This window comes from Diceros bicornis, chromosome 35, assembly GCF_020826845.1.
Source record: "Diceros bicornis minor isolate mBicDic1 chromosome 35, mDicBic1.mat.cur, whole genome shotgun sequence".
NCBI lineage: Eukaryota > Metazoa > Chordata > Mammalia > Perissodactyla > Rhinocerotidae > Diceros > Diceros bicornis.
The window spans coordinates 8,562,031-8,585,744 of NC_080774.1; the positions used below are offsets into that span (position 1 = coordinate 8,562,031).

General features: G+C 48.3%; 1 protein-coding gene across 4 annotated transcripts in view; it reads left to right on the forward strand.

Moving 5' to 3' along the window:
- Positions 1–23,714, forward strand: part of CAMKK2 (calcium/calmodulin dependent protein kinase kinase 2) — a 48,588-nt gene that overhangs the window by 7,414 nt on the left and 17,460 nt on the right. For all 4 annotated transcript variants that reach the window (XM_058531388.1, XM_058531390.1, XM_058531389.1 and 1 more), the window contains 8 exons: positions 7,558–8,066; positions 11,821–11,868; positions 12,567–12,620; positions 13,363–13,414; positions 15,443–15,576; positions 17,911–17,947; positions 23,059–23,080; positions 23,225–23,313. In XM_058531388.1, coding sequence (XP_058387371.1) covers positions 7,623–8,066; positions 11,821–11,868; positions 12,567–12,620; positions 13,363–13,414; positions 15,443–15,576; positions 17,911–17,947; positions 23,059–23,080; positions 23,225–23,313 — 880 coding nt within the window. In that variant the 5' untranslated portion in view covers positions 7,558–7,622. Of the gene's footprint in view, positions 1–7,557; positions 8,067–11,820; positions 11,869–12,566; positions 12,621–13,362; positions 13,415–15,442; positions 15,577–17,910; positions 17,948–23,058; positions 23,081–23,224; positions 23,314–23,714 lie in introns of those variants that run through there.

The following is a 23,714-nucleotide window of genomic DNA, read 5'->3' on the forward strand; positions in this document are numbered from 1 at the left end:
GGTGGAGATCTCAGGAAGGCAGAGGGATGGACTGTATGCTCCCCTTTATTGGAGATTTTGGCCCATCATGGACTTTATTCAGGACACAATATGTGGACATTGCAAGGCCGTACCTGTAATTTTTAGCCCCTTCCTGAAAAACTCAGACCAATTTTAGTTCTGCCTGGAACCACCGTGTAACTTTGGGAAAATCAGTAAATCTTTCTGAGCCTTCGTTTTCTCATTGCTGAAATAAAATGGTTGGGCAGGTGACCACTGATGTGTGCCCTTTTTAGCACTAACATTTGATGCATCTCAAAGCAGGGCCTGCAGGGGTGAAATAGGTCATGGGAAAGAGGAGGGCATTCAATGCGGCTCTCAGCCTGTCCTCGGCATTGGGGAGGCAGTGGGGAGTGGTGAGGACAGTGGCATGCTGGCGAGTGTATCTCCTATTCAGAGCTGCCCACGTTGTTGCCAGGAAAGAGTATAGACCCAGTGCTATCAGGGCATCCAGTTCTTCAGGAGACTCTGGAAATTTTTATTTTTATCTGAAATCTCCTGGCTCTGAAATGTTGGTATCTCATTCAGATAGTTTTAAACACAGTGTAGGCCAAGCAGGATACATCAGTGGCCAGATGTCACACAAGAGTCACCATTTGCCACCTTTTTGCTCCAGGGCCTATGATGGGGATGGGGTCTCTGCCCTCTGAAGCCAGTACCATCCCTCCTGCCGTCTGCCAAGGGAGGGCTTTTCTCTTTGGGGAGACAGTTGGTCTCAGTGACTCCAAACTAGAGAGTGTTCAAGGAGAGACAGTTGTAAGAGTTGATGTCACTGAATCTGATAAGACTGCTTGGCTGGGCCGGGGACCCCGATCTGGAATATTCCATCTGGCCTCAAACCTCAGCACTGTGTCGGCTGGTATGGCCGAGCCTCCCAGGTCTCCCCCTCGGGCATTGGAGACACCTCTGAATCTGTGGCCTCTGAGGCAGCAGCTTCTCTGGTTGGGTGGGAGCTGTGTTAAGTTTGCTAGGACAGCTATGACAAAGTACCACAAACCGGGCGGCTTACACAACGGAAATGTATGATCTCACAGTTCTGGAGGTCAGAAGTCCCAGATGGAGGGTTGGTTCCTCTTGAGGGCCATGAGGGAGAATCTGTTCCCTGTCTCTCTCCCAGCTTCTGGTGGCTTGCTGGCGATCTTTGGCATTCCTAGACTTGTAGGCGCAGTACCTGGGTCTCTGCCTTCATGTTCTCTTGGTGTTCTCCCTGTGTGCGCGTCGGTCTCCGTGTCCAAATTTCCCACTCTTTATAAGGACACCAGTCATGTTGGGTTAGGGCCCATCATAGTGACCTCATTGTGCTTATAGTGACTTGTGTGCCTTCTTTTAAGAAATCACGTCTGTTTTGTTTATCTGGCACATAGTAGGTCCTCACTGATTACTTGATGAAAGAACAAAGGGATGAGTGAATTTCCTTTAGGACCTCCCTGGACCTCAGTTTCCCCACGTGAGGAGGTAGCTGCCCAAGCCTGTTATCCCAGGAAATGACATTGACCCTCACCTCGGCAGGGTCCTCACAGCTATTTTGGGCCCCTTTTGTTGTCCCATGGTGCCCGGGCCCTCATGGGACCCCGTTCAGGGGGTGTCTCGGGTTGGGGCACGTCCCTGGCGCTTGCTGGCTACTTGCCGCGCTGCGGCTCCCGTGTGGCTCTGCATTTGGTGAGCAGGCGCCGGCTGGAACTGCCCCCAGGAAATGGGAATGCGTTTCCTCGAGGCCTGTGCCATTTGGCTTCCTGGCAGAGGAAGGAGCTCTTCCCTTCATCCTGGCCCTGAGCCGATCCATCTGCTCCAGGAAGGGTCTGGTCGGTCAGCTGAGCCGCCCTGTGAGAGGGGAGGGCAGGGGAGCTGGGGCTGCCAGCCAGGGCGTGGGGGAGGCCTGGGGGCCAGGGGAAGGACCCAAGGTTGGGGCAGGAGGCTCAGAGGAGAGGGCTCTTGGCACTTTGTCAAACCCGGGCAGCTCTGCGGAAAGGTCGTCTTGCTCTGGGGCCCCCTGAAATCAAATGCTTAGCTGTCCCTCCCTCTCAGAGGGCCTGTGAGGATTGAATGACCAGCGCAGAGCAGTTAGCCATGCTTGGTGCCTTGTAAGTGCTTGGTTGGATGTTAGCTATTGCTGTTATTATGCAAACCATTGTCTTTTTTTATGATTTTTTTCTCCTAGGAAGTGTATTGGTAGCTTTCATCAGGTCCTTAAAGGGCCTGTGACCTCATAGAGTCTGTGACTCCAAAACAGTTCCGAACGCTGGCTGAGACTCCACTCCGAGGTGGTCAGTGGCGAAAGATCTTCCATCAGGCTGAATGGCTGAGACCTTGCCTGCCAGGCCTTGCTGCAGACCAGTGGCCTCCAGGTGGCCTTGAGGCTCTGAGGTCGGTGTCCCCTGGGATTCTCTTTCTTGAGACCTGGACACACCTGCCCCTCCAGCACAGAGGTCCCCACCTGCCCCTCCAGCACAGAGGGCCCTACCTTCATCCCAGCCAGCGGATTTCTCCTCTCCCCTCCTCCAGACGTCAAGGGCCAAGGCCTGGGCCAGACGCCAGCTTGTCAAGGAGACTGATTAAAAGCAGCTTTGCTGGGGGTGGATGGCTTGATGTCCTTGGCCTGGAGTGGAGATTGATAAGCAATTGTTTTTCTGTTGGCAAGAAAAAAAATTCTCCATTAACTTTCTCGGGTGCTGCCAGACTAGTTTTCTTTTCAGGAACTCTGTAGCCTTGTCAGAACATCCTCCCTCCCTCTGTGGCTCTGGGAGGGAGGATGGGCCACTGGAGCAGCTCCCCTGCCCTTGGGGAGGCAGGAGGAAGAAAGAACATTCTGGAACACAGCCCAGCAGGTAGTCCACATTCAGTAGGTATTTGTTGAAAGAGTAGCTTTTTTAGCACTTAATCATGCACCGGGCATGATATTGAGTGCTTAGCTCATTTAATCCTCATGACTACCTGGTGAGCGCCCATTTTATAGATGAGAAAACTGAGGCTGAGAAAGGCTAAGTCACTTGTTCACTGAGGGCCCAAGCGCTCATACTTCAGGGGCCTGGCTTTTCCCCTCCTAGGGGGTAGGATCATAAAAAGGTTATATAAAGTCACAGCAGCGGGGCCACAGAGAACATTGAACTTGGCTTGTATTCTTTCACTGATAGTGAAGCCAAGACAGGAACACAGTCATGGATTTCTTTCTCAGACACGGTAAGGTGGGATAGAGGATTAGGAGATGGGACCCACTCTCTAATGGTTACAGTTATTTTCTTTCTTTTAAAAGTTCCTTTCTGAATAGTTACTATTTGCACATGGTACAAAAGTACAAGGAGGGGCCAACCCGGTGGCCGACCCAGTTAAGGGCACACGCTCCGCTTTGGTGGCCCAGGGTTGGAGGGTTCAGATGCCGGGCGTGCACCAACTCACTGCTTGTCACGCCCTGCTGTGGCGGCGTCCCATATAAAGTAGAGGAAGATGGGCACGGATGTTAGCTCAGGGCCAATCTTCCTTGGGAAAAAAAAAAAAACCGGGGGGAGGATCAGCATCGGATGTTAGCTCAGGGCTGCTCTCCCTCACAAAAAAAAAATACAAGTAAATACAGTGAAAGTAAGTTCCTCCCACCCTGTCTTCCCACTTGCAGTTATTTTCTCTTGAGGCGGCTGTTACCATTTTCTTGTGTACCTTTCAGAGAAATATGGTATGCATATGCAACTGTGTACACATGTATGGTTTTCCCCGCCCATGTTGACAGCAGCATACTAATACTTAATTATTTTCCATGTAACAATGTGTCTTGGAGCTAATTCACGTTAGGATAGAGTCACCTCTTTTCAAATAAATGCATGGTTTTCTCCAGGGATCCATGTACCTCATTTTATTTACTCAGTCCCCTGTGGATGGTCATTTCAAACCACACTACCAAAATAATCTCGTGCATACATCATTTTTTTTTTTTAATAATTTTATTTATTTTTTCCCCCAAAGCCCCAGTAGATAGTTGTATGTCATAGCTGCACATCCTTCTAGTTGCTGTATGTGGGACGCGGCCTCAGCATGGCTGGAGAAGCGGTGCGTCGGTGTGTGCCCGGGATCCGAACCTGGGCCGCCGGCAGCGGAGCGCGCGCACTTAACCGCTAAGCCACGGGGCCGGCCCCATACATCATTTTTTACGTATGAAATTGTCCGTAGGATAAATACTCAGGCGTGGAATTGCTAAGTCAAAGATGTGTGCATTTGGAATTATGTTAGAGATTGGTGAATTTCCTTTCATAAGGATGGTGCCATTCATACTCCCCATAGCCTCACCAAAATTGTGCTATTATTGTATATATTTTTGTCTTTGCCAGTCTGATAGTTGAAAAAAAAGATATTTTATTGTAGTTTTATTATTATTTTCTTAATTTGGTAAAATATATGTAACAAAATTTACCATTTTAACCATTTTTAGGTTTACAATTCAGTGGCATTAACCACATTCACAATGTTGTGTAGCTGTCGCCACTATTTCCAGAACTTTTTCATCACCCCAAACAGAAACTCTCTACCCCTTAAACAATGACTCCCCATCCCCGTCTACCCCAGCCCCTGCTAACCTCTATTCTAAACTTTCTGTCTCTATGAATTTTCCTATTCTAGATACCTCATATAAGTGAAATCATACGATATTTGTCCTTTAATATCTGGCTTGTTTCACTTAGCACGTTTTCAAGGCTCATCCATGTTGTGGCATGTGTCAGAATTTTATTCCTTTTTATGGCTGAATAATATTCTATTCTGTGGATACACCATGTTCTGTTTATCCATTCATCCGTTGATGGACACTTGGGTTGTTTCCACTTTTTGGCTGTTGTGAGTAAGGCTGCTGTGGACGTGGATGTATAAGTATCTGCTTGAATCACTGCTTTCAATTCTTTTGGACATATACCTAGGGGAGGAATTGCTGGGTCAAATGATAATTCTACATTTAAGTTTTTGAGAACCCACCAAAGCATTTCATTGTAGTTTGAATTTGCACTTCTCTTACTATACTCGAGGCTGGGCATCTTGTCACACAGTTGGGTTCTTTGTCATTTCTTTTCTTTTTCTTTTGCTTTTTTTTTTTTTTGTGAGGAAGATCAGCCCTGAGCTAACATCTGCCAATCCTCCTCTTTTTTGCTGAGGAACACTGGTCCTGGGCTAACATCTGTGCCCATCTTCCTCCACTTTATATGGGACGCCGCCACAGCGTGGCTTGCCAAGCGGTGCGTTGGTGCGCACCTGGGATCTGAACCTGCTAACCCCGGCCCGCCGCAGCAGAGCACGCGCACTTAACTGCTTGCGCCACTGGGCCGGCCCCTCTCGGTCATTTCTTTACAGTGAACTCTGTGTTCATAAATTGTGCCCATGTCCAGGTGGGGACGCTGTAGTTATTTCTTGGTGCCTTTCCCATTGGTCTTTCTCTGCTTCACGAGAGCAGGGACCCCATCTGCCTACATCACTGTGCAGATTGCCTGATGTAGAAGCTGTTCCATAAATACTTCTTGTAGGACTGTCCCAAGAGGGCGAGTGGCATTTCTTTGCCCCTCAACCAGGTCCCTGGGGAGACTGGCTTTCTGCTCCCATCTGTATCTTCCTCTCTACTCCCTCACTGCCACCCAGTGTCATCAAGAGATATAATTTTATTCATTCATAAAATCTCTCTACTCAGCACCCAGTGCTTTCCTGGCATCTTCGTGATGTGGGCGATCAGCACAGAGCCGCCACCATCCACATCCACAGATGTACTCCCTGAGTTCCAGTGGCACCTGTGACATTTGTCCAGCAGAATTTGTCAAACACATGAACCAAAGGTTAATGTTGTGTCCCAGAGACGGAAGGAGTTGACAGTCTAAGGGAGTGAGTCAGTCTTTTTTTTTTTTTTTTAATTCACATAACATAAAATTAACCATTTAAAAATGTACAATTCAGAGACATTTAGTACATTCACAGTGTTGTGCACCCACTACCTTTATCTAGTTCCAGAACATTTTCATCACCCCGAAAGGAAACTCTGTACCCATTAGCAGTCACTGCCCCTTCCCCCTCAACGTCTCCCCAGTCTTATGCAACAACTAATCTACTTTCTGTCTCTATGGACTTGCCTATTCTAGAAGCTTCATATAAACAGAATCAAACATATGTGACCTTTTGGGTCTGGCTTCCTTCACTTAGTGTGACGTTTTTGAGGTTCATCCATGTTGTAGCAGGTGTCAGTATCTCATTCCTTTTTATGGCTGAATCATATTCCATTGTGTGGGTGGACCACATTTTGCCTATCCATTCATCTGGTGATGGACGTGTAGGTTGTTTCCCCTTTTGGCTATTGTGAATAGTGCTATTTGGATGTATACCCAGGAACAGAATTGCTGGGTCACATGGTGACTCTCTGTTTAATTTTTTGAGGAACCACACAGCTATTTGACGTCAGCCTTTTCGACCTCATGTTTGCTTTACGTCTGGCGGGCACCAGCTCAGGGCTGAACCAGGAAAACATTAGATAATAGATGTCGAGCCCGGCTCCTCAGACAACACAAACTGCCCTGGCTCACACTCTCGGGCCCCTGGCCTTCCTCTGATGTGACCCCGACCCCACCGCACTCCTCAGTTGGGAATCATTGGCCTGAGGCCAGGCCAGGAGACCAGACTGCTGTGCGTGTGGACTTTGCATTAGGAGTCCTTGGACAAATTCCTTTCTCTCAAGCCTCGGTTTCCCCATTTACAAAATTGGGGTATAATAGCAAACCAACAGCCCCAGGTGCTTGTAAGATTATGTTGATGTGTAGAAGATGTCTTGTAAACTGTGAAGTGCTGTCTGGGTCATTGCCATTGTGAAGTGATGCAGCCCAGAGGTCGCCGTGTGGAAGTATTTCATTTGGCCTGCTCAGCATTTAAAAACATTTGAATTAATTGCTAATTTAAAAAAAACAATCAAGAAATATCACCTAACATTCTCAGTTTAGGGCTTCTCTGGGGGGGTGGGGAAGGGAAAACCAGGCAATACTAGGTCGGAATCCCTGCTTACCAGCAATTGGCTTGAGCTGAGAGTAGCTGCTGCCTCTGTAGGCAGTGTGGGGGCTGTGTTTTGGGGTTTTCTCTTGCTTGGTTCCTACAGGAATTGTTTGGATTTTTTTTTTTTTTTTGCTGAGGAAGATTGGTCCCGAGCTAACATCTGTGCCCATCTTCCTCTACTTTATATGGGATGCTGCCACAGCATGGCTTGCCAAGCAGTGCATCGGTACATGTCAGGGGTCTGAACCCAGTAACCCTGGGCCACCAAAGCGGAGCGCGAGCGCTTGACAGCTACACCGCTCGGAGTCCCCGGGAATTCTTGTTAAGTGTGAGGAGGGGCTTTTAAAATAAGGAAGTTAGAGTATGCTCTTCTGTATAGACTGAGATCAGATCACATGGCGTTTTGCAAGATTCTTTTTAGGACGAGACTGGAGGCAGAACTGGGGCGCCAGCCTGGGCAGCAGGAGCGGCCCCTTCCCTGGCCCTGCCGCAGGCTGGGGCGACTGAGCCCTCCTCTCTCTGCAGGTGGCGCGGCTGCCGGATGGGAGTGCCCCGGTGTGTCCGCGCTGGGTGAGGCCGGCGCATGCACCATGTCATCATGCGTCTCTAGCCAGCCTAGCAGTGACCGGGCCGCCCCCCAGGATGAGCTGGGGGGCGGGGGCAGCAGCAGCGAAGGCCAGAAGCCCTGTGAGGCCCTGCGGGGCCTCTCGACCCTGAGCATCCGCCTGGGCATGGAGTCCTTCATCGTGGTCACCGAGTGTGAGCCGGGCTGTGCCGTAGACCGTGGCCTGGCCCGGGCCCGGGCCCTGGAGGCCGATGGCCAAGAGGTCCCCCTCGACGCCTCCGGGTCCCAGGCCCGGCCCCACCTCTCGGGTCGCAAGCTCTCCCTGCAGGAGCGGTCCCAGTTGGACGCGAATGGACGCTGCGCGCACCCCGCCCTGCCCTCCTCGCCGGTCGGCTCCCCGCAGTCGTCGCCGCGGCTGCCCCGGCGGCCCACGGTGGAGTCCCACCACGTCTCCATCACCGGCATGCAGGTGCGTGAGCCGGCGGCCCTGGCGCGCTGCCCGCGCGTCCCCGTGCGGGGCTGGGCTCCCCGGGAAGGGTTCCAGTGCAGCCAGTTGATTTGGGAGGTGACCCCAGGAAATCCGGAAGAAGTCAACAGAGGGTGCGCGATGGAGTCAGTTACCGCCATGGGCAGCTGGGGCTCCATCTCTCGGGAACCCTGTTTGACAGCGTAGAACATGAGCCCCAGAGTTATCCCACCTGAGGGCCGAGGGAGCGGGGCCTTGTACAGCGGCTCCCGCAGTCACTGGTGAGGGCTGCTGGCCGGGGACCTGCCCTGAGTGTGGGCAGAGCGGCTGCGGAGCCAGAGAGAGCCTCCAGCCAGGAGATGCAGGTGCTGGCGGTTGGGACTTGTGCTGGGGGCCCTGGAGTGGGGATGGCGGGTCAGTGAGAGGCCTTCGGGCCTACCCGCGTGGCCCCTGTGGCTGGGTGTGCACCGGGCACTGCACTCAGCACTGTGTGTGCATTTCTCATTGGCTCCTTTCCATAAACTTCTGGGAGGGAGGTTAGAACTCACATCCCCGTCAGGGTTCACAGGGCCCCACGCGATCCGCCCCTGCCCCTTCTCCTGCCTTTCTGCTGCCGACTCGCAGAGCTTGGTCCATCCCCACTTGTTTATACTGCTCAGATATCCACGCTCATCCCCTCTGTTAGTCTTCACTCTTGCTGTCCGCTCTCCTTGCATCCTCCCCCACCTTTGCAAGGCCACCTCCATCTGATGCGCAAGTCTCAACTCAGATGTCACCTCCTCCAAAAGGCCTCTCGGACCACCCTCTCTAAGCAGCCCTCGGCCCCCAGCCCCCTCTAGCTTGTTGCCCTGTTGACTTTCCTTCACTGTCTGATTATCCGTGTGTGTAAGTTAAGTGCTGCCTGTCTTCCCCTAGCTAGGATGTGAGCTCTGTAGGAATAGTCTTGTCTGCCACCATCACCCACGCCTAGTGAGGTGCCTGGTGCATAGTAGGAGCTCAGAAATATTTGTTGAAGGAATGAATGAGTTTACTTGGGAGTAGCCTGGAAATCAGGAATGGTTTTCTTAGGGGACTGATGTTTAACTGCATTTTGAGGGCTAGGTAGAATTTTCATAGTTAGGGATGGGTAAACAGAGAATTCACTGCAGGGAGAGTGCACAGTGTGAGCAAAGGCCCAGAGGTAGAAGGCATGATATAGGGGGAAGGGCAGCTAGGTCCAGGTCAGTTAGCTGGAGTATGGGGCCCATAATAGGGGCCACTGTGGCAACAGAGCTGGAGGGAGAGATTGGGTTTATATCAATTAGAATTGAGTCAGCTTAGGGAAATAGAGGACCCCCCCCCCCAACAACAGTGGCTTTAACACAGTAGGGCTTATTTATCATGTAAAATAAATCTGGAGCTAGGCATTCAGGACTGATTAGCTTCATGGTCTCAAGATGGCTGCTGTGGCTCTAGCCTTCACAGCTCCATTCCACGCAAGAAGAAGGAGCAGGGAAGAAGGGCAAAAAGTGTCTGCCTCCTGAGTCAGTCTTCTTTCCTGGAAGATCTACCCAAATACTTCTGCCTACCTCCTACTAGCTGGAACACAGTCACATGGCCACCCCAAGCTGTAAGAGAGGCTGTGAAATGCACTCTTCTAGCCGGTGGAACATTACCACCCGGAGTTCCATTTATAAGGAAGAAACGGGAGACTGGTATTTGGTGGGCAACTAGGTGACTCTGCTGAGGTCAGAGCTTTAGATGGCCTCGAAGGCCAGGCTGTGGAGTCAGGACTTGACTCTGGAAGCAGCAGGGAGCTGGAGCTGACGTGGTCAGAGTGGACTCTCGGAAGATGAATTCAGCAGTGTGTGGGGGTTGGAATAGGACGCAGTGAGACCCCCTCAGGACAGCTCCGCAGGGTTGCCCTCTGCCTGTCACATTCCTCTAGGACTCAGGGAATGAAAGTAACACTGGAGAGAAGCATTGGGAACAACCTAAAATGTCCACCAGTGAGGGGCGGGTTCTGCGAGCCATGGGGTGCTGGACAGCAGAGACACGCGGACCTGCTCCGTGTGCACGTTCCGACATGGAGCTGTCTCTAGGGATGTTGTTGAGTGAGAAAAGGGAGTGGAGAAATGATTTACTGTGACACCGTTTATGCCTCTCCAAACCCAAAACAGTACTCTGGGCTGTCCACAGGGGCATGTATGCGTGCGTTTACCTAGAACAAGTCCTGGACCTTTATACAGCAAACTGATAGCAAGGTTTGGGGGGAGGGTTAGAATTGGGAGGGGCAGTTAGGGGAAATGTTGGGCTTATCTGTCACATTTGAAGTTTTGTTTTCTCTCGTGTTTCTTTTCCCAGTGTTCCTTCTTGTATTATTTTCCCCCTAACTACATTGAGGTATAATTGAAGTAAACTGCACGTATTTCAAATGTACAGTGTGATCAGTTTTGATGTATGTATACATCTGCAAAACCATCACCCCAGTGAAGATTGCAGGCGTTTCCAGCACACCCAAAATGCGTCCCTCCCCCCACTTTCCCCTTTCCCAGGTAACCACTGATCTGCTTTTTAATAGATTAGTTTACAAGTTCTAGAATTTTACATAAGTGCAATCATTTAGTATGTACCCATTTTTAGCTTAGCTTCTTTCACAGCATAATGATTTTGAGATTTATTCATGTTGTTGCGTAAACCAGTAGTTTAGTCCTTTTTATTGCTAAACAGTATTCCATTGTACGGATGTGCCACAGTTTTGTTTATCCATTCGCGTGTTGATTTGAGTTGTTTCCAGTTTTTGACTAGTACAAATAAAGCTGTTGCGAACATTTGTATACAAGTCTTTGCATGGACACATGCTTTCATTTTTCTTGGGTAAATACCTAGGAGTAGAGTGGCTGGGTGGTATGGTGGGTGTTTGTTAAGAAACTGCCCAACTGTTTTCCAAAGAGGCTGTACCATTTTAAATTCCCACCAGCAGTGTATGAAGGTTCTATATGCCCTACATTCTGACAACACTTGGTTTGGTCAGTCTTCTTGATTTTAGCTGATCTAATGGGCGTGGTTTTAATTTACATTTCCCCGAGATTAATGATGTTGAACTTCTTTTCATGTGCTTATTGATCATTTGTATATCTTCTTTGGAGAAGTATCTTTCCAAATCTTTTGCCCATTTTTTAATTGGATTGTCTTCTCATTAATTTGTTGTAAGAGTTCTTTATGTATTCTGGATTCTAGTCTTTTGTCTGATATATGTGTTACAGATAGTTTCTTTCAGTCTGTAGTTGGCCTTTTGTTTTCTTAATAGTGTCTTGAGAAGCAAAAGTTTTAATTTTGTTGAAGTTCAGTTTATCATTGGTTTCCTTTTATGTTTTGTACTTTTTGTGTATTATCTCAGAAACCTTTGTCTGTCCCAAGATCACACAGATTTTCTCTTGTTGTATTACCTTACATTTTTACAGAACAATATAGTCATAGATTACTTGTTTAATTTCAAATTAACTTTTAAAAATAGGAACAACCTTTAAAAAAGTGGGTTTTAAAAGAGTACATACTGTATGACTACATTTTTACAATGTACAAAAACTGAGCTGTTAGAAGCCAGGATAGTGGTCACTGTGGAGAGGGGCCAGTGACTGGGAGGTGCTTCTGGGGAGCTGGAAATGTTCTCTTCCTTCATTTGGGTCCTGGTTACATGTCTTTGTTTAGTTTGCGGAAAATGTGTCTAGCTGCAGACTTACAGTGCACGCTCTATACGTTTCTACTTGCTTTTCAGGATTGTGTACAGCTGAATCAGTACACACTGAAGGATGAAATTGGAAAGGTAAGTATGCCAGGAGCCAGGCTGGCTTTCCACAGCTATCAAGGCCTCTCAGATACTATGGAGGGAACCCGCTAGGGCTGGGAGTAGGAGCTGAGTACTGGAGACAGGCTGTGGGGGAGAGTTTTGTCATTAATGGTCCATTTGTTTTGTTTTTACATTGTAATGTAATGTCTTAATATGTTTCTGCAAAAGCTCAGAAAGTTTAGAGAAATCCCATATCATCCTCGTGGTGGTTACATCCCCCCTAATTAGTGTTAGTTTTTTTCCCCCCTCTGGTACTCTCACATCTGTTTTTGCTTTTGTTTCAGCCCCTGAGCAGTATCATAGCAGGGGTCAAAAACTCAAATGCCAGTAGAGAACCAGTGAGTGATATAAATGAGTGAAGCGGGCTAGGTATGAGACAATAGGGAGTGGTGAGAACTATGGCGAACCGTTAACATATGGACACGAGGGCTCCATACAGCCCGATATTACGATTTTTTCGAAAGGAGCTGGGAGTCTGGATTTTTATATTCAATCTTTCTGTTTTTAAACATTGGCAACTAACTCAAACTTTGTAAAAACTGCAGGTCCAACAAAATACAATTTCAGGGCAGATTTGGCCTGAATTTGGCTGGTTTGCAACCTCTGTATTAGGGTCCTCATTTTGCAGATCATAACTTCTGGATAGTATGTCACGGGCATCTCCCTTTATCCAGGGCTCCTATGGCGTGGTCAAGTTGGCCTACAATGAAAATGACAATACCTACTATGTGAGTATCCACATCCCCCTCCCCGCCCCCATCCTTGTCCAAAGAAAAAGCCTCCTTTCCAACACTTGGCTTCCTGAAAGGTTTTCTTAGCTGCTGTATCGTTTTATTCTTAGGTCATGTTCATTTTGTGCATTAGGAAGGAAGTGGTGCTCCCGTTTTACACATGGGGAAGTGGGGAGGTAAAGTGATTGGCTCAGGAAGAAAATGAGTAAATTCAGCAATGTCTCATATCCTTACTCTGGGCTGGCGTTTCTGCATCCTCCATCACACCGCAAAGCGGGCAGTAGCGAGACAAACTGTCCTTATAGCTGAGGCTTTGGGGTCAATCCAGTGTGGGTTCAAATCCTGGCTGTCCCACGTGCCAACTGTGTGTTCTTGGGCAAGTGACATAACTGCTGAACCTCGGTTTCCCCGTATGTAAAACAGCCAGTCATACCCCTCCCTCGCCCATCACTGCAGCTCACTCGTGTCTTGAGTCAGTGGTAGCGAGTCCCAAGGCTTGGGGTCTCCCAGCTGGGAGAGATGACCTGGAACCTTGGAAGCACCTCAGGGCTAGAGGGACCCCGGGAGTTCAGCTTCCACACAGCCTGTAGCTGCTTGACCCGCTCGGATGACGAGGTGCTCGCTACATTGTCTTGAGGCTGCCAGGGCACCAAGTCCTCGGGCAGGCCTAGGCGTGGAGGGAGCTCTTCCTCCACCCTTCTCTCCATTTTAACCGGGTTGCGGGTTTTTTCTCCTACAGGCGATGAAGGTGCTGTCCAAAAAGAAGCTGATACGACAGGCGGGCTTTCCACGTGAGTTTGGTGGGCCAGGGCCTTTGTTCTTAGGTGCAGGGGCTGAGGCAAGACAGAAGAGATCCCACTGGGTGGTGTCTCCTGCAGAGAGTGCCCTGGGTGGACGCCCCGAAGACAGCGCTGGGCCTCCTGCTGAGGATTTTTATTCATTTTCATTAAAAAATATTTATTAAAGTAATATAGATATCAAGTCAAAAAATCCATTCAAGGAAAACAGTTTGACAGTTCCTCAAAAAGTTAAACATGGAGTTACCATATGACCTAGCAAATCTACTCCTAGGTATATATACCCAAGAGAGCTGAAAACACATGTTCACACAAAAGCTTGTATGTGAATGTTCATAGCAGCACTATTCATAATAGCCAAAAAGTTTGGAAACCACCCACATGTTTGTCAGTGGATGAATGGATAAACAAAAGGTGGTCTATCTATCCAATGGAATATTATTCGGCCATAAAAAGGAATGAAGTATTGACACATGCTACAACACAGATGACCTTGAGATCATTATGCTTAGTGAAAGAAGCTAGACACAAAAGATCACATATTGTATGATTCCACTTATGTGAAGTGTCCGGAATAGATAAATCCATAGAGACAGCCGATTAGTGGTTTCAATGGGCTGGGAGTAAAAGGGAGTGGGGGTGACTGCGAATAGGGTATGGGGTTTTTAGGGGAGGCCATGAAAATGTACTTGAATTATATAGTGGTGATGGTTGCACAACCTTGTGAATGTACTAAAAACCATTGAATTACACATTTTAAAATGGTGAATTAAAAAAATTTAAATATCACAAGGCATTTCACTTATATCTACAAAAAAAGGAAAAAAACAGGAGGACTTAGAATGGAGAACAAGTTTGTTGCTATACTCCTCCCTCTCCCTACAGGCAGCCCCCACTTTAGCAGCTGGTGATTACTGTGTGTGGTCGAGTGATAGACCTGTAGGTGATCATATCAGAGGCTGCTCCAGTGTGAGCTCCCTGGCAGCAATGCTGGGCAAAATGGGGGCTTGGGCCAAAAAGAGAAAGTCAATAAGGAAAAACATAAACCCCATCCTGGCACCAGGACCCTGGTTTATCCTGCTTATCCAACCTCTGAGCCAGATAATATCCTTGTGCCATTGTTTCTTGATTTATCAGTTTTTGGCATTTACTTCTGACTTCCTCTGAGGACAGCTTAAACCACTCCTTACCTTCCTTTCCCCAGCCAGGCAATGACATGATACTGTGACGCTTAGCTCCTCTGTTGTTACTACACCTGTCACTTTCCTCCTTGTTCCAGCAGGTGTAGCGAGTGTCTTTCCTTTGAACTTGTCTTTCCTCCTTTCATATCCCACTTCTGACACCTGCACCTTTGCTTTGACTTTTCCAAGGCTGACACATCTCCATTCGGTTCTGTTAATCACAGTTAGATCCTCACTTACATGTAGTGTGTGACATAATAAGTGTCTTGACTATGGGCCTTTCCGTCACTGTGACCTTTTGACTCTTAGTCACTGCAGGGCCAAGGAGGGAACTGATTGCCTCTCCCTTTTGGCATAGTCTTTTGTTTTTCCTCTCACTGACTCTTATGTCTTTTCCTATCCCTGACCTCGTTTTATCTCTCTGCTAGTTCCATGAGTTAAGGAGGTGAGGGGTAATGTTTTTGTCCATCTTATGGAGTGGGAAAACTGAGCCCCAAAGAGGGGAAGTGATCAGCTCACCCTGGGATGTTGAGATTGCTGAGCCAGACCCCAGACTTCTTTTCCCCATACCTCAGTGAACTCCTGATTTTCAGTGTGGCCTAGGGCATGGGATGGGAAGGAGGGGATTCACAGACAGCTGAGCAGCGGGGCTGGGTCTCTGGCCTCACTGATTTCCAGCAGCAGAGGAGACAGGTGAGAAAAAGGCTGTGTAAAGCCCCAGGTAGCATCAGCCACTCCAGCCCTGCTGAGACCCTTCCCCTTTGGTTGTCCCACCTGCATCTGCCGTCTGCGGGGGAAAGTCTCTCTGCCCTGACCCTGGGATGGTTCATGTCTCCTCCAGGTCGCCCCCCACCCCGAGGCACCCGGCCAGCCCCGGGGGGCTGCATCCAGCCCAGGGGCCCCATTGAGCAGGTGTACCAGGAAATCGCCATCCTCAAGAAGCTGGACCACCCCAACGTGGTGAAGCTGGTGGAGGTGAGGTGGGGGGACGCGGAGGAGGGAGGGGGGGTTGGTGATGGTCCAGCCCTGGCTCTGTTGTTAACAAAATGCCACACTGCGAGTTCCGGGGAGAGCCATGTCACCTCACACAGCCTCTTGTGGGGCTGAGTAGTGGTTATTGCTCCAGGCTCCTTCATCCCTGTTATTTCATGTAATCCTTACCCCTCCCTAAGACTATTTATTACTCCTGTTTTACAGATGAAGAAACTGAGGGTCAGAGGGATACTGAGGCTTGGCCTTCACCCAGTTCTGTCTCTTTGGAGCTGGTCCTTTTCCTACTACACATATGTGTAGTTGTAGCACAAAAGCAGCCACGCACATGTAAACAAGTGGGCGTAGCTGTGTTCCAATAAAGCTTTATTTACAAAAACAGGCAGAGGGCCGTATTGGGCGTGCACGCTGTAGTTTGCCAACCCCTGCTCTAGATCAGCAGTTCTCACACTTGGTCTCAGGACCCCTTTGTGCTCTTAAAAATCATTGAAGACCCCAAAAAGCTTTTGCTTATTTGGGTTACATTTATTAATATTTACCACATTAGAGTTTAAAACTGAGAAATCTAAACGTTATTTATTAGTTCACTTAAAAACAATAATCCTGCTACATATTAACATAAGTGATATTTTTATGAAAAATAACTATATTCTGAAACAAAAAATATAGTGAAAAGAATGGCCTAGAATTTACATGTTTGCAAATTTGTTGTTGTTAATGTTTGGCTTGAGAGAAGATGGCTGGATTCTCATGTCTGCTTCTGCCTTCATCCTGTTGTGTCATCACATGTCACGTGGTTTCTGGGAAACCGCTGTATACTAGTAGAGAAGGAGAGTGAAAAAGGCAAATATTGTCTTAGTTTTAGAGTGAAAATAGTTTTGATCTTGTGGACTCCTTGAAAGCATCTCGGGGACCCCCAGAAGTCCCCAGAACACGTTTGGCGCACCTCTGGTCTAGATGACAAGGACTTGTAAACTGCATGTGATAAAGTACTTTATTGGACATATGTTCAAAGTTCTGTGGGCGTACGGAGTGGGAGCAGCCAACCCAGCCTGAAGGGGCTGCGGAAGGCTTCTCAGGGGAAGTGATGTTTGAGATGACCCTGGTTGTTCCCTGGATGGAGAAGACAGAGAAGGAACAGGGAAGGGCATCATGGGAAGGAACAGCATGTGCACAGGGCTGGAGGCCTCTATTTGGGGGTTATGTCCCTGCCTTTGGTAGATGCGAGGCTTAGCAGCCATGCCTTGCCTGAGGCCCATCAGGTGTAGAGCTCTAGGTGGGCCAGGCCCTGGGTCTGACTCCCCCCACAGGGCAGGGCGTAGGGATCAGAGCTCCAGGTTGGCTGCCCCCGGCCTCTGCCTAGAGTGCATCCCTTTCTCAGGGCTCTTGTCCTGTAGATCTTGGGTGGCTGGGGAAGGCGAATGTGATGTGGGAAGAGACGGGAGGACCAGTCTAGCCAAGGAGCCTGCCGTTGTTTCTCCGTAAACAAGAGAGATGGTGGCTGCAGGCCATCTCCACCTGTCACTCGGAGTTTCACACTCTCAACTCGCTGATGCTTGAGTCGGCCATCTTAGACGAAGCCCAAAGGCACTTGGTTAGCAAGTGGCTCTGGGTCCTGGCGGGCTCTCCCTTTTCCCCACTGCCCTGTGGCATCTGACCTCTCCACCCAACAAGACCGTTTGCCCGCCTGTCTGTTCATTCATCAGACATTTCCCGAGCTCCTGCCATGTGCCTTGTCCTGTACAGGGGACCACAGAGGCAACCAGGTGGAGACTGCCTGCTCCCTGCCCTTTGGAGAGAGGGAGAAAGGTAGAAATAGGGATAAAATGGAAGCAGGAGGGCCATGAGGAAGGAAAGGGGGAAAGTGCGGTGGCAGTTCCCGACAGGGAGGCGTCACTTCCTGGGGCAGCAGGTAATGGGGGCGCTTCATGGAGGAGTCAGAAGAGCCCAGACAGGGCTTGAATTTTCACTCTGAGGATCAGTCCGTTGTCTCTTAGGAGACAGTGGGATTCTTATGTAAGCTGAGACATTTGCCAAGGGAGGAAATTGTCCCTTCCCTTTTGTAACCTCCTTTCTGGGTGTTTTGGACCCTTGAGGATTGGGCTAGAAGGTGCTTGTTTTCCAGATGGCCATTTGGATTGCACACTCTGGGTTTTTTCCAGTGCCTTTCGTCTTAACTAGAAAAAACAGTGGAGAGCGCAGCCCTCCCGTTGGCAAATGCAGTCATGTGGATGCTGCTTCCTCCCTGCTCATATCTTTTCTCTCTTTTCCTCTCCCCTGCTCCTTGTCTCCCGCCTGTTCCATGTGGCTTGCCAACAGGTCCTGGATGACCCCAATGAGGACCATCTGTACATGGGTAAGAGAGCCCTTGCCTTCTGCCACCCTCGCTCTGGCAGCTGTGCCTGCCAAAGCCCAGGGGTCCTCTCAAGGCATCCTCTGCCCCTGGCATCTCCCACCAAGGATAGCTTCCCCTTTCCTGCTCCAGCTGGGCCCCACAGTGAACCACAGAGAAGGCCCTACCTCTGGTTTGAAGCAGGAGGTGGAGGGAATTCTTGCTGGAACTTTGTCTGGATGTCCTATTCATTTGCAAACATTTATTGAGCACCTACTGTGTGCCGGGCACCGTTCTAGGCACTAAGGATGCAGTGATGAGTCAGAAAGACAAGGCCTCTGCTTTTATGAAGCTGGCATTCTAGCCAGGGAAGACAGATAATCAACAAGTAAATAAACTGGATAATCAACTTCAGATAGAAGCTCTGAGGAAGATGAAACTGGGTGATGTGAGAGAGAGGGATGGAGGGGCCACTTCAGATAAGAGGTGACCATTCAGCACCTGAATGTCAAGGATACAGCCCTGTTAAATCTGGAGAAGAGCATTCTAGGCAGAGGGAACTGCAGGTGCAAAGGCCCTGAGGCTGGTGAGAGCTTAACATGTGTGAGAAAAATGTGGCTGGAGAGAGTAAACCAGGGAGAGAAGGTGGGGATGAGGGTGGAGGGTCTGGGAGGCCATGGTGGGGCATTTGGAGTGTTGGCACTCACATGGAAATGGAAGGACTCAGACGTGTCCTCAGAGACCTCATTTTTTTAAAATGATGAGGACTTGGGGCAGCCCTCAGTCAGCTCTCAGCATAAGTGCTGACGAGGGGAGGAAGGGCAGGGCTAATTTAAAACTGGACAGCAGACTGTCGGGTCCAGGAATGCCTGATCGACAGGCCACATGTGCTGGTAATGTCTGGCTTGGGTGGGCATTCAGACAAGCCTGTGCATTTCGAGCAGGTACAGATGACAGCAGGAGGGTATCAAGGAGATGAGGGAAACAGGCGTGGCCAAGGTCAGGCTGGAATCCAGAAGTCTCCTGGATGAGCAAGGGGATGGTCCCTTGCTGCACAAGGAGTGATTGATCATAAAGTAATGGGTCTGGTTTGCAAATAGAGCTCAGAACTCAGTTTCCCCTAAAATACTTGCTGTGGTTCAATTCTGAGGATGCTGTTGTGTAGGACATTTTATTTTCCTCCCAGGTTTTTATTATGAAAAATGTTAAGCCTACAGAAAAGTTGAAAGAATAGTACGATGAATACCTGTATACCTACCACCCAGATTCAACAGTTAGTAACTTTTTGTCGTATTTGCTTTATCAGTCTAGCCACCCACCCGTCCATTTCTCTGTGTTTTTTGCTGAACCATCTAAAAGTAAAGTAGCAGATGTCTTGACACTTAAGCCCCTAAACACTCAGTGTGCATCTCATAATAAGGACATTCTCCTACAGGACCGCAATACCATTATCACTTCTGAAAAAGTTAATGCCAGTTCTTTGAGAGCATCTAGTGTGCAGTCCATATTCAAATGTTAGAACTTTTAAAACTTTCCTTTAGAAACAATTTAGAAGCTACACAATAAATAATATCAGATATGTTAACTTTTTAAAAATTTTGAGAGCCAGAAACGTTTATTATAAAAATGTGAACGTTACAGAATTGCAATATTTCTCAAAATGTGGTACCATCACCCCTTTAAATCTATGAGATTATTTTAAGTAGGACATGGACAAACATTAAAAAAATTTTTTTAGATTTAATTTACCATTGTATAGGAAAAACTATAACCAGCAAACTAAACTCATGATTTCATTACCTAGGATAAGGCTAAAAATTTAAAAACTGAGTTGATTTAAAGAAAAATGTAAAACAAATAATAATTTACATGGTATATAGATATGGCCAGATTATAAACATGGTGGGCAAATGAGAGAAGTTTGGAGAAATACAGCGGAAATCACAAAATGTGAAAGATAGTTTTTGGCCCAGAATGGCATCCCCAGTGTAATTGGCTCACTTGGAGCTCCAGACCTGACTGCATGGCTTTGGGCTGTTTCTGAGGAGTTTGTTGGTTCATTCAACAAACATTACAGTTTGTTGGACCTTGTAGGTTCTTCAGGGAACGAAACTCAAAGCTCCCTGCCCTCAGAGTACTATATTGCTGTTGTGAGGACAGACAGACACTCAGTACCTGCATATTACGCATAGGCTTCAAAGGGGATGACACCATGGAAAAAAGCAAACCTGAGCAGGGTCGGGGGGCCAGGAGTTCCAGGTTGGGGGATTGGGAAATAGAGTGGCTCATCGAGATGCCTCACTGAGGGGACGTTTGTGCAGGACAATGGGGACCGGGTGGTAGAGGGCACTTTACACCATTGTAAGATTTTGCCTTTTACTGAGCGAGAAGGGAGCCATTGGTGGGTTTTGAGCAGAGGAGTTGAATGAGTATAAAAAGAACATGAACCAAGGGGCCAGCCTGGGGCCAAGGGGTTAAAGTTCCACATGCTCCACTTTGGCAGCCCGGGTTCGTGGGTTTGGATCCAGGTGTGGACCTACACCACTTGTCAAGCCATGCTGTGGCAGAGACCCATGTACAAAATAGAGGAAGATTGGCACAGATGTTAGCTCAGGGCTCATCTTCCTCAAACAAAAAAAAAGAGGAAGATTGCCAACGGGAGTTAGCTTAGGGCGAATCTTCCTCACCAAAAAAAAAAAAAAAAAGAGGATTGGCAATGGATGTTAGCTCAGGGCAAATCTTCTTCAGCAAAAAAAAAAGACAATGACCCAAGCTCCAAAGGGGAGTTTCCTAAGCCATTTGAATGAGGCAGCTTCACAGTTTTTCTGTTCTCAAGGTGGCCGTGTGGAAAGGAGGCGTGTGGACTTTTGGTTTGTGATTCCAGTGGTTTTGAAAATCTTTCCAGTCACAGCCATGTGTGGCGAGCACAGACAGGGTACTGCGTGAGGCTGGCAGCAGGTATCAGCGAGGGTCCTGCAGCTGCAGGTCTGACCCTAAAAGGTTAGAGATCATGATCAGTATTTCTAGAAGTTAAAAACTTCCCACCCACCACTCAGCCCCAGGAGAGGTTAAACTGTTAGTGACTGAAAATAGACCTGTTTCCACAGGCCAACTTCCCCCAAACCAACTGACTTATGATGCTTGGGTGAGTGGGAGGAAGGTGCAGAAATTCATGAAGCAGCTCTCGAGAGTTCAGACTTCCATAACCCAGGCAGGAAAGGCTGGAGCAGAGGGGACCGGTGCTCCTATCTGTGGAAGCCTTTCCCTCAGCACTGTCGCCTTTGCTGCTAACCACAGCCCGAAGCCATGGCAGATCTGCCCTAGCTTGGGTTTGCCCAGCAATGGTTGATGGACCTGAAGACAGGGAGGGGCCCCAGGGGAGTCAAGTTCCTGGTCAGAACCTGTAAGCCTTCTTCTTGTCTGAGCAGCCAGCTCTTTCTCCTCCTCCACCTCAGCCCCTGGAGAGCTTTGAAACAACCCTTTGATTTCTTCCATAGGAAACTCCAATGTGGGTAGATGATTCCAGAACAACAGACAACTCTGAAGTTATTCTCCAGTGGATTTTGAAATCCACGGCGTTATTTTTTCACTTCCTAAAGTACAGCTGCATATTCCCAGTTATGTTTGTCCAAGCAGAACAGAATTAAAATAACTATGACCCTAGACTCAGCAATTCCACTCCTAGGTGTGTAACTAAAACCTGAAAACAGATATCCACATAAATACTCGTATATGAATGCTGTACACATATTCATAGCAGCACTATTCACAACAGCCAAAATGTGGAAACAACCCAAATGTTCATTGGCTGATGAGTAGATAAACAAAACGTGGCATATCCACACAATGGAATGTGATTCAGCCATAAAAAGGAATCAGGTACTGATCCACGATACAACATGAATGAACCTTGAAAACATTATACTAAGTGAAAAAGTCAGTCACAAAAGGTCACAGGTTGCATGATTCCATTTATATGAAATGTCCAGAATAGGCAAATCCATAGAGACAGAAATCAGATTAGTGGTGGCCAGGGGCTGGGGGAGAAGGTATGGGAAGTGACTGCTAATGGGTTTGTTTTTGGGAGGATGAAAATGTTCTGGAACTAGATAGAGGTGATGGTTGCATAACATTGTGAATACTAAATACCACTGAATTATGTACTTTAAAATAGTTAATTTTATGTTATGAAGATTTCACCTCAATTTTTAAAAATGCAAAAACCAACAAAAAACGCCAACAACAGAAAAACTGCATTCCCTGAACACAGTTTATCTAATACTTGATGGTTGTTGGTGGGGGTTCCCCACATACACAGGGCTAGGAAGAAGCTGGCACGGTGTGAGGCATTTGCGTGTTGTGTGTGGGTGTGAGTCAAGAAGGGCCTGTTTCAGAGGGATGGGATGAGGTGGCTTTTGAGGTGGTGGGAAATCTCCACCCCCACCTCTAGCTCCAAGTCTTGGTTTGGATTGAGAGTCACGGGAAAGGGTCCGAGGGCCAGCTGAGCACTGAGCGTTGAAGAGTTGGAACAATATTATCCAGGCTTTCTTGGTGTGTGGCCTGACACCACCTGGCAGCTGGGAGAATGTGGGAGAGGCTGTTGAAACCTGTTCTTGATGTTTCTTGAATCGAAACTTCTCTAGGATTCTGGAGACTGCTAGGGCTACTTGTGCCTAAGTAAATGGACATTTGGGTTGTGTCCCCTTAGACCTGTTCTTTGGCATAAGGTGGCTCAGGACCTGGGCGTGACTAAGAGGACATAGTTTAGCATCAGTCATATCCCTGGAACCTCCAAGGTACGAGTAGAGAGATGAAAGGAGCCCGTGACTGTCTCTACCTGTCTTCTGTCTCCCTGCTTTCTTTGCTCTGGCTGGAGGGTTTTCAGCTGTTTTGAGGACTAGAAGTACAGCCAGGCTGGGGTCCCAGGGACACCAGAAATCTCTGACCCCTAGCCTCCTGATGGGAACTTAGAAAAGCAGGACCTTGAGTGGCTTTGGTTTGGTGGACTGTTTCTCTCCCCAGCCCCATTAGTTTCTGTGCTTCTTGGTGTTTCTAGGGGCAGTTGTGAGGTGGGGAGGATGGGAAGGAAGACGGATTTCTCAATGTGACAGTTTGCCCCCTTCTCTTCCCTACAGTGTTTGAACTGGTCAACCAAGGGTGAGTGTCCCAGCTTCCGGTGGGCTTGATGCCCGAAGCTTCTTGAGTTGCAAAGCCCAGCCAGATGCCACTGGGCTTTGCCGGTGAGAGAGGGCAAAGGCCGGTGTGCCTGGTTTGCTTTTCATACGTGTGTCAACCTTTCAGGCCTGTGATGGAAGTGCCCACCCTCAAACCGCTCTCTGAAGATCAGGCCCGTTTCTACTTCCAGGATCTGATCAAGGGCATCGAGTACTGTAAGCAGGGCCTGTGGGAGGACTCACCTCAGGGTGGTTAGCATTCCCAGGTAGTGGGTGGAAAGTGGAAAGTTTCTTGTTTCCCTCCTGGAGCGCAAGAAGGTGGGAGGGAAACAGAATTGTCTGAGATACAGAGTCATGGATGGCTGCAGAGAGCCCTGCTGGGGCCGTGACCCTGGCGAGCAGACACCCTTCTTTCTGCCACACAGAAAAATTAAGAGCAATAACTATAGTCACTGTTTATCCAGCATTTTCTATGTGTACCAGTCACTGTTGGCAGCTTTATTTGCATTGTCCCTTATTTCTCCCAACAACCCTGGGATGAGGATCCTGTTAATCTCCTGGAACCTTAGTTTCCTCACCTGTAAAATGGGAATAGAGTCTCTCTCACCAGGGCTGAA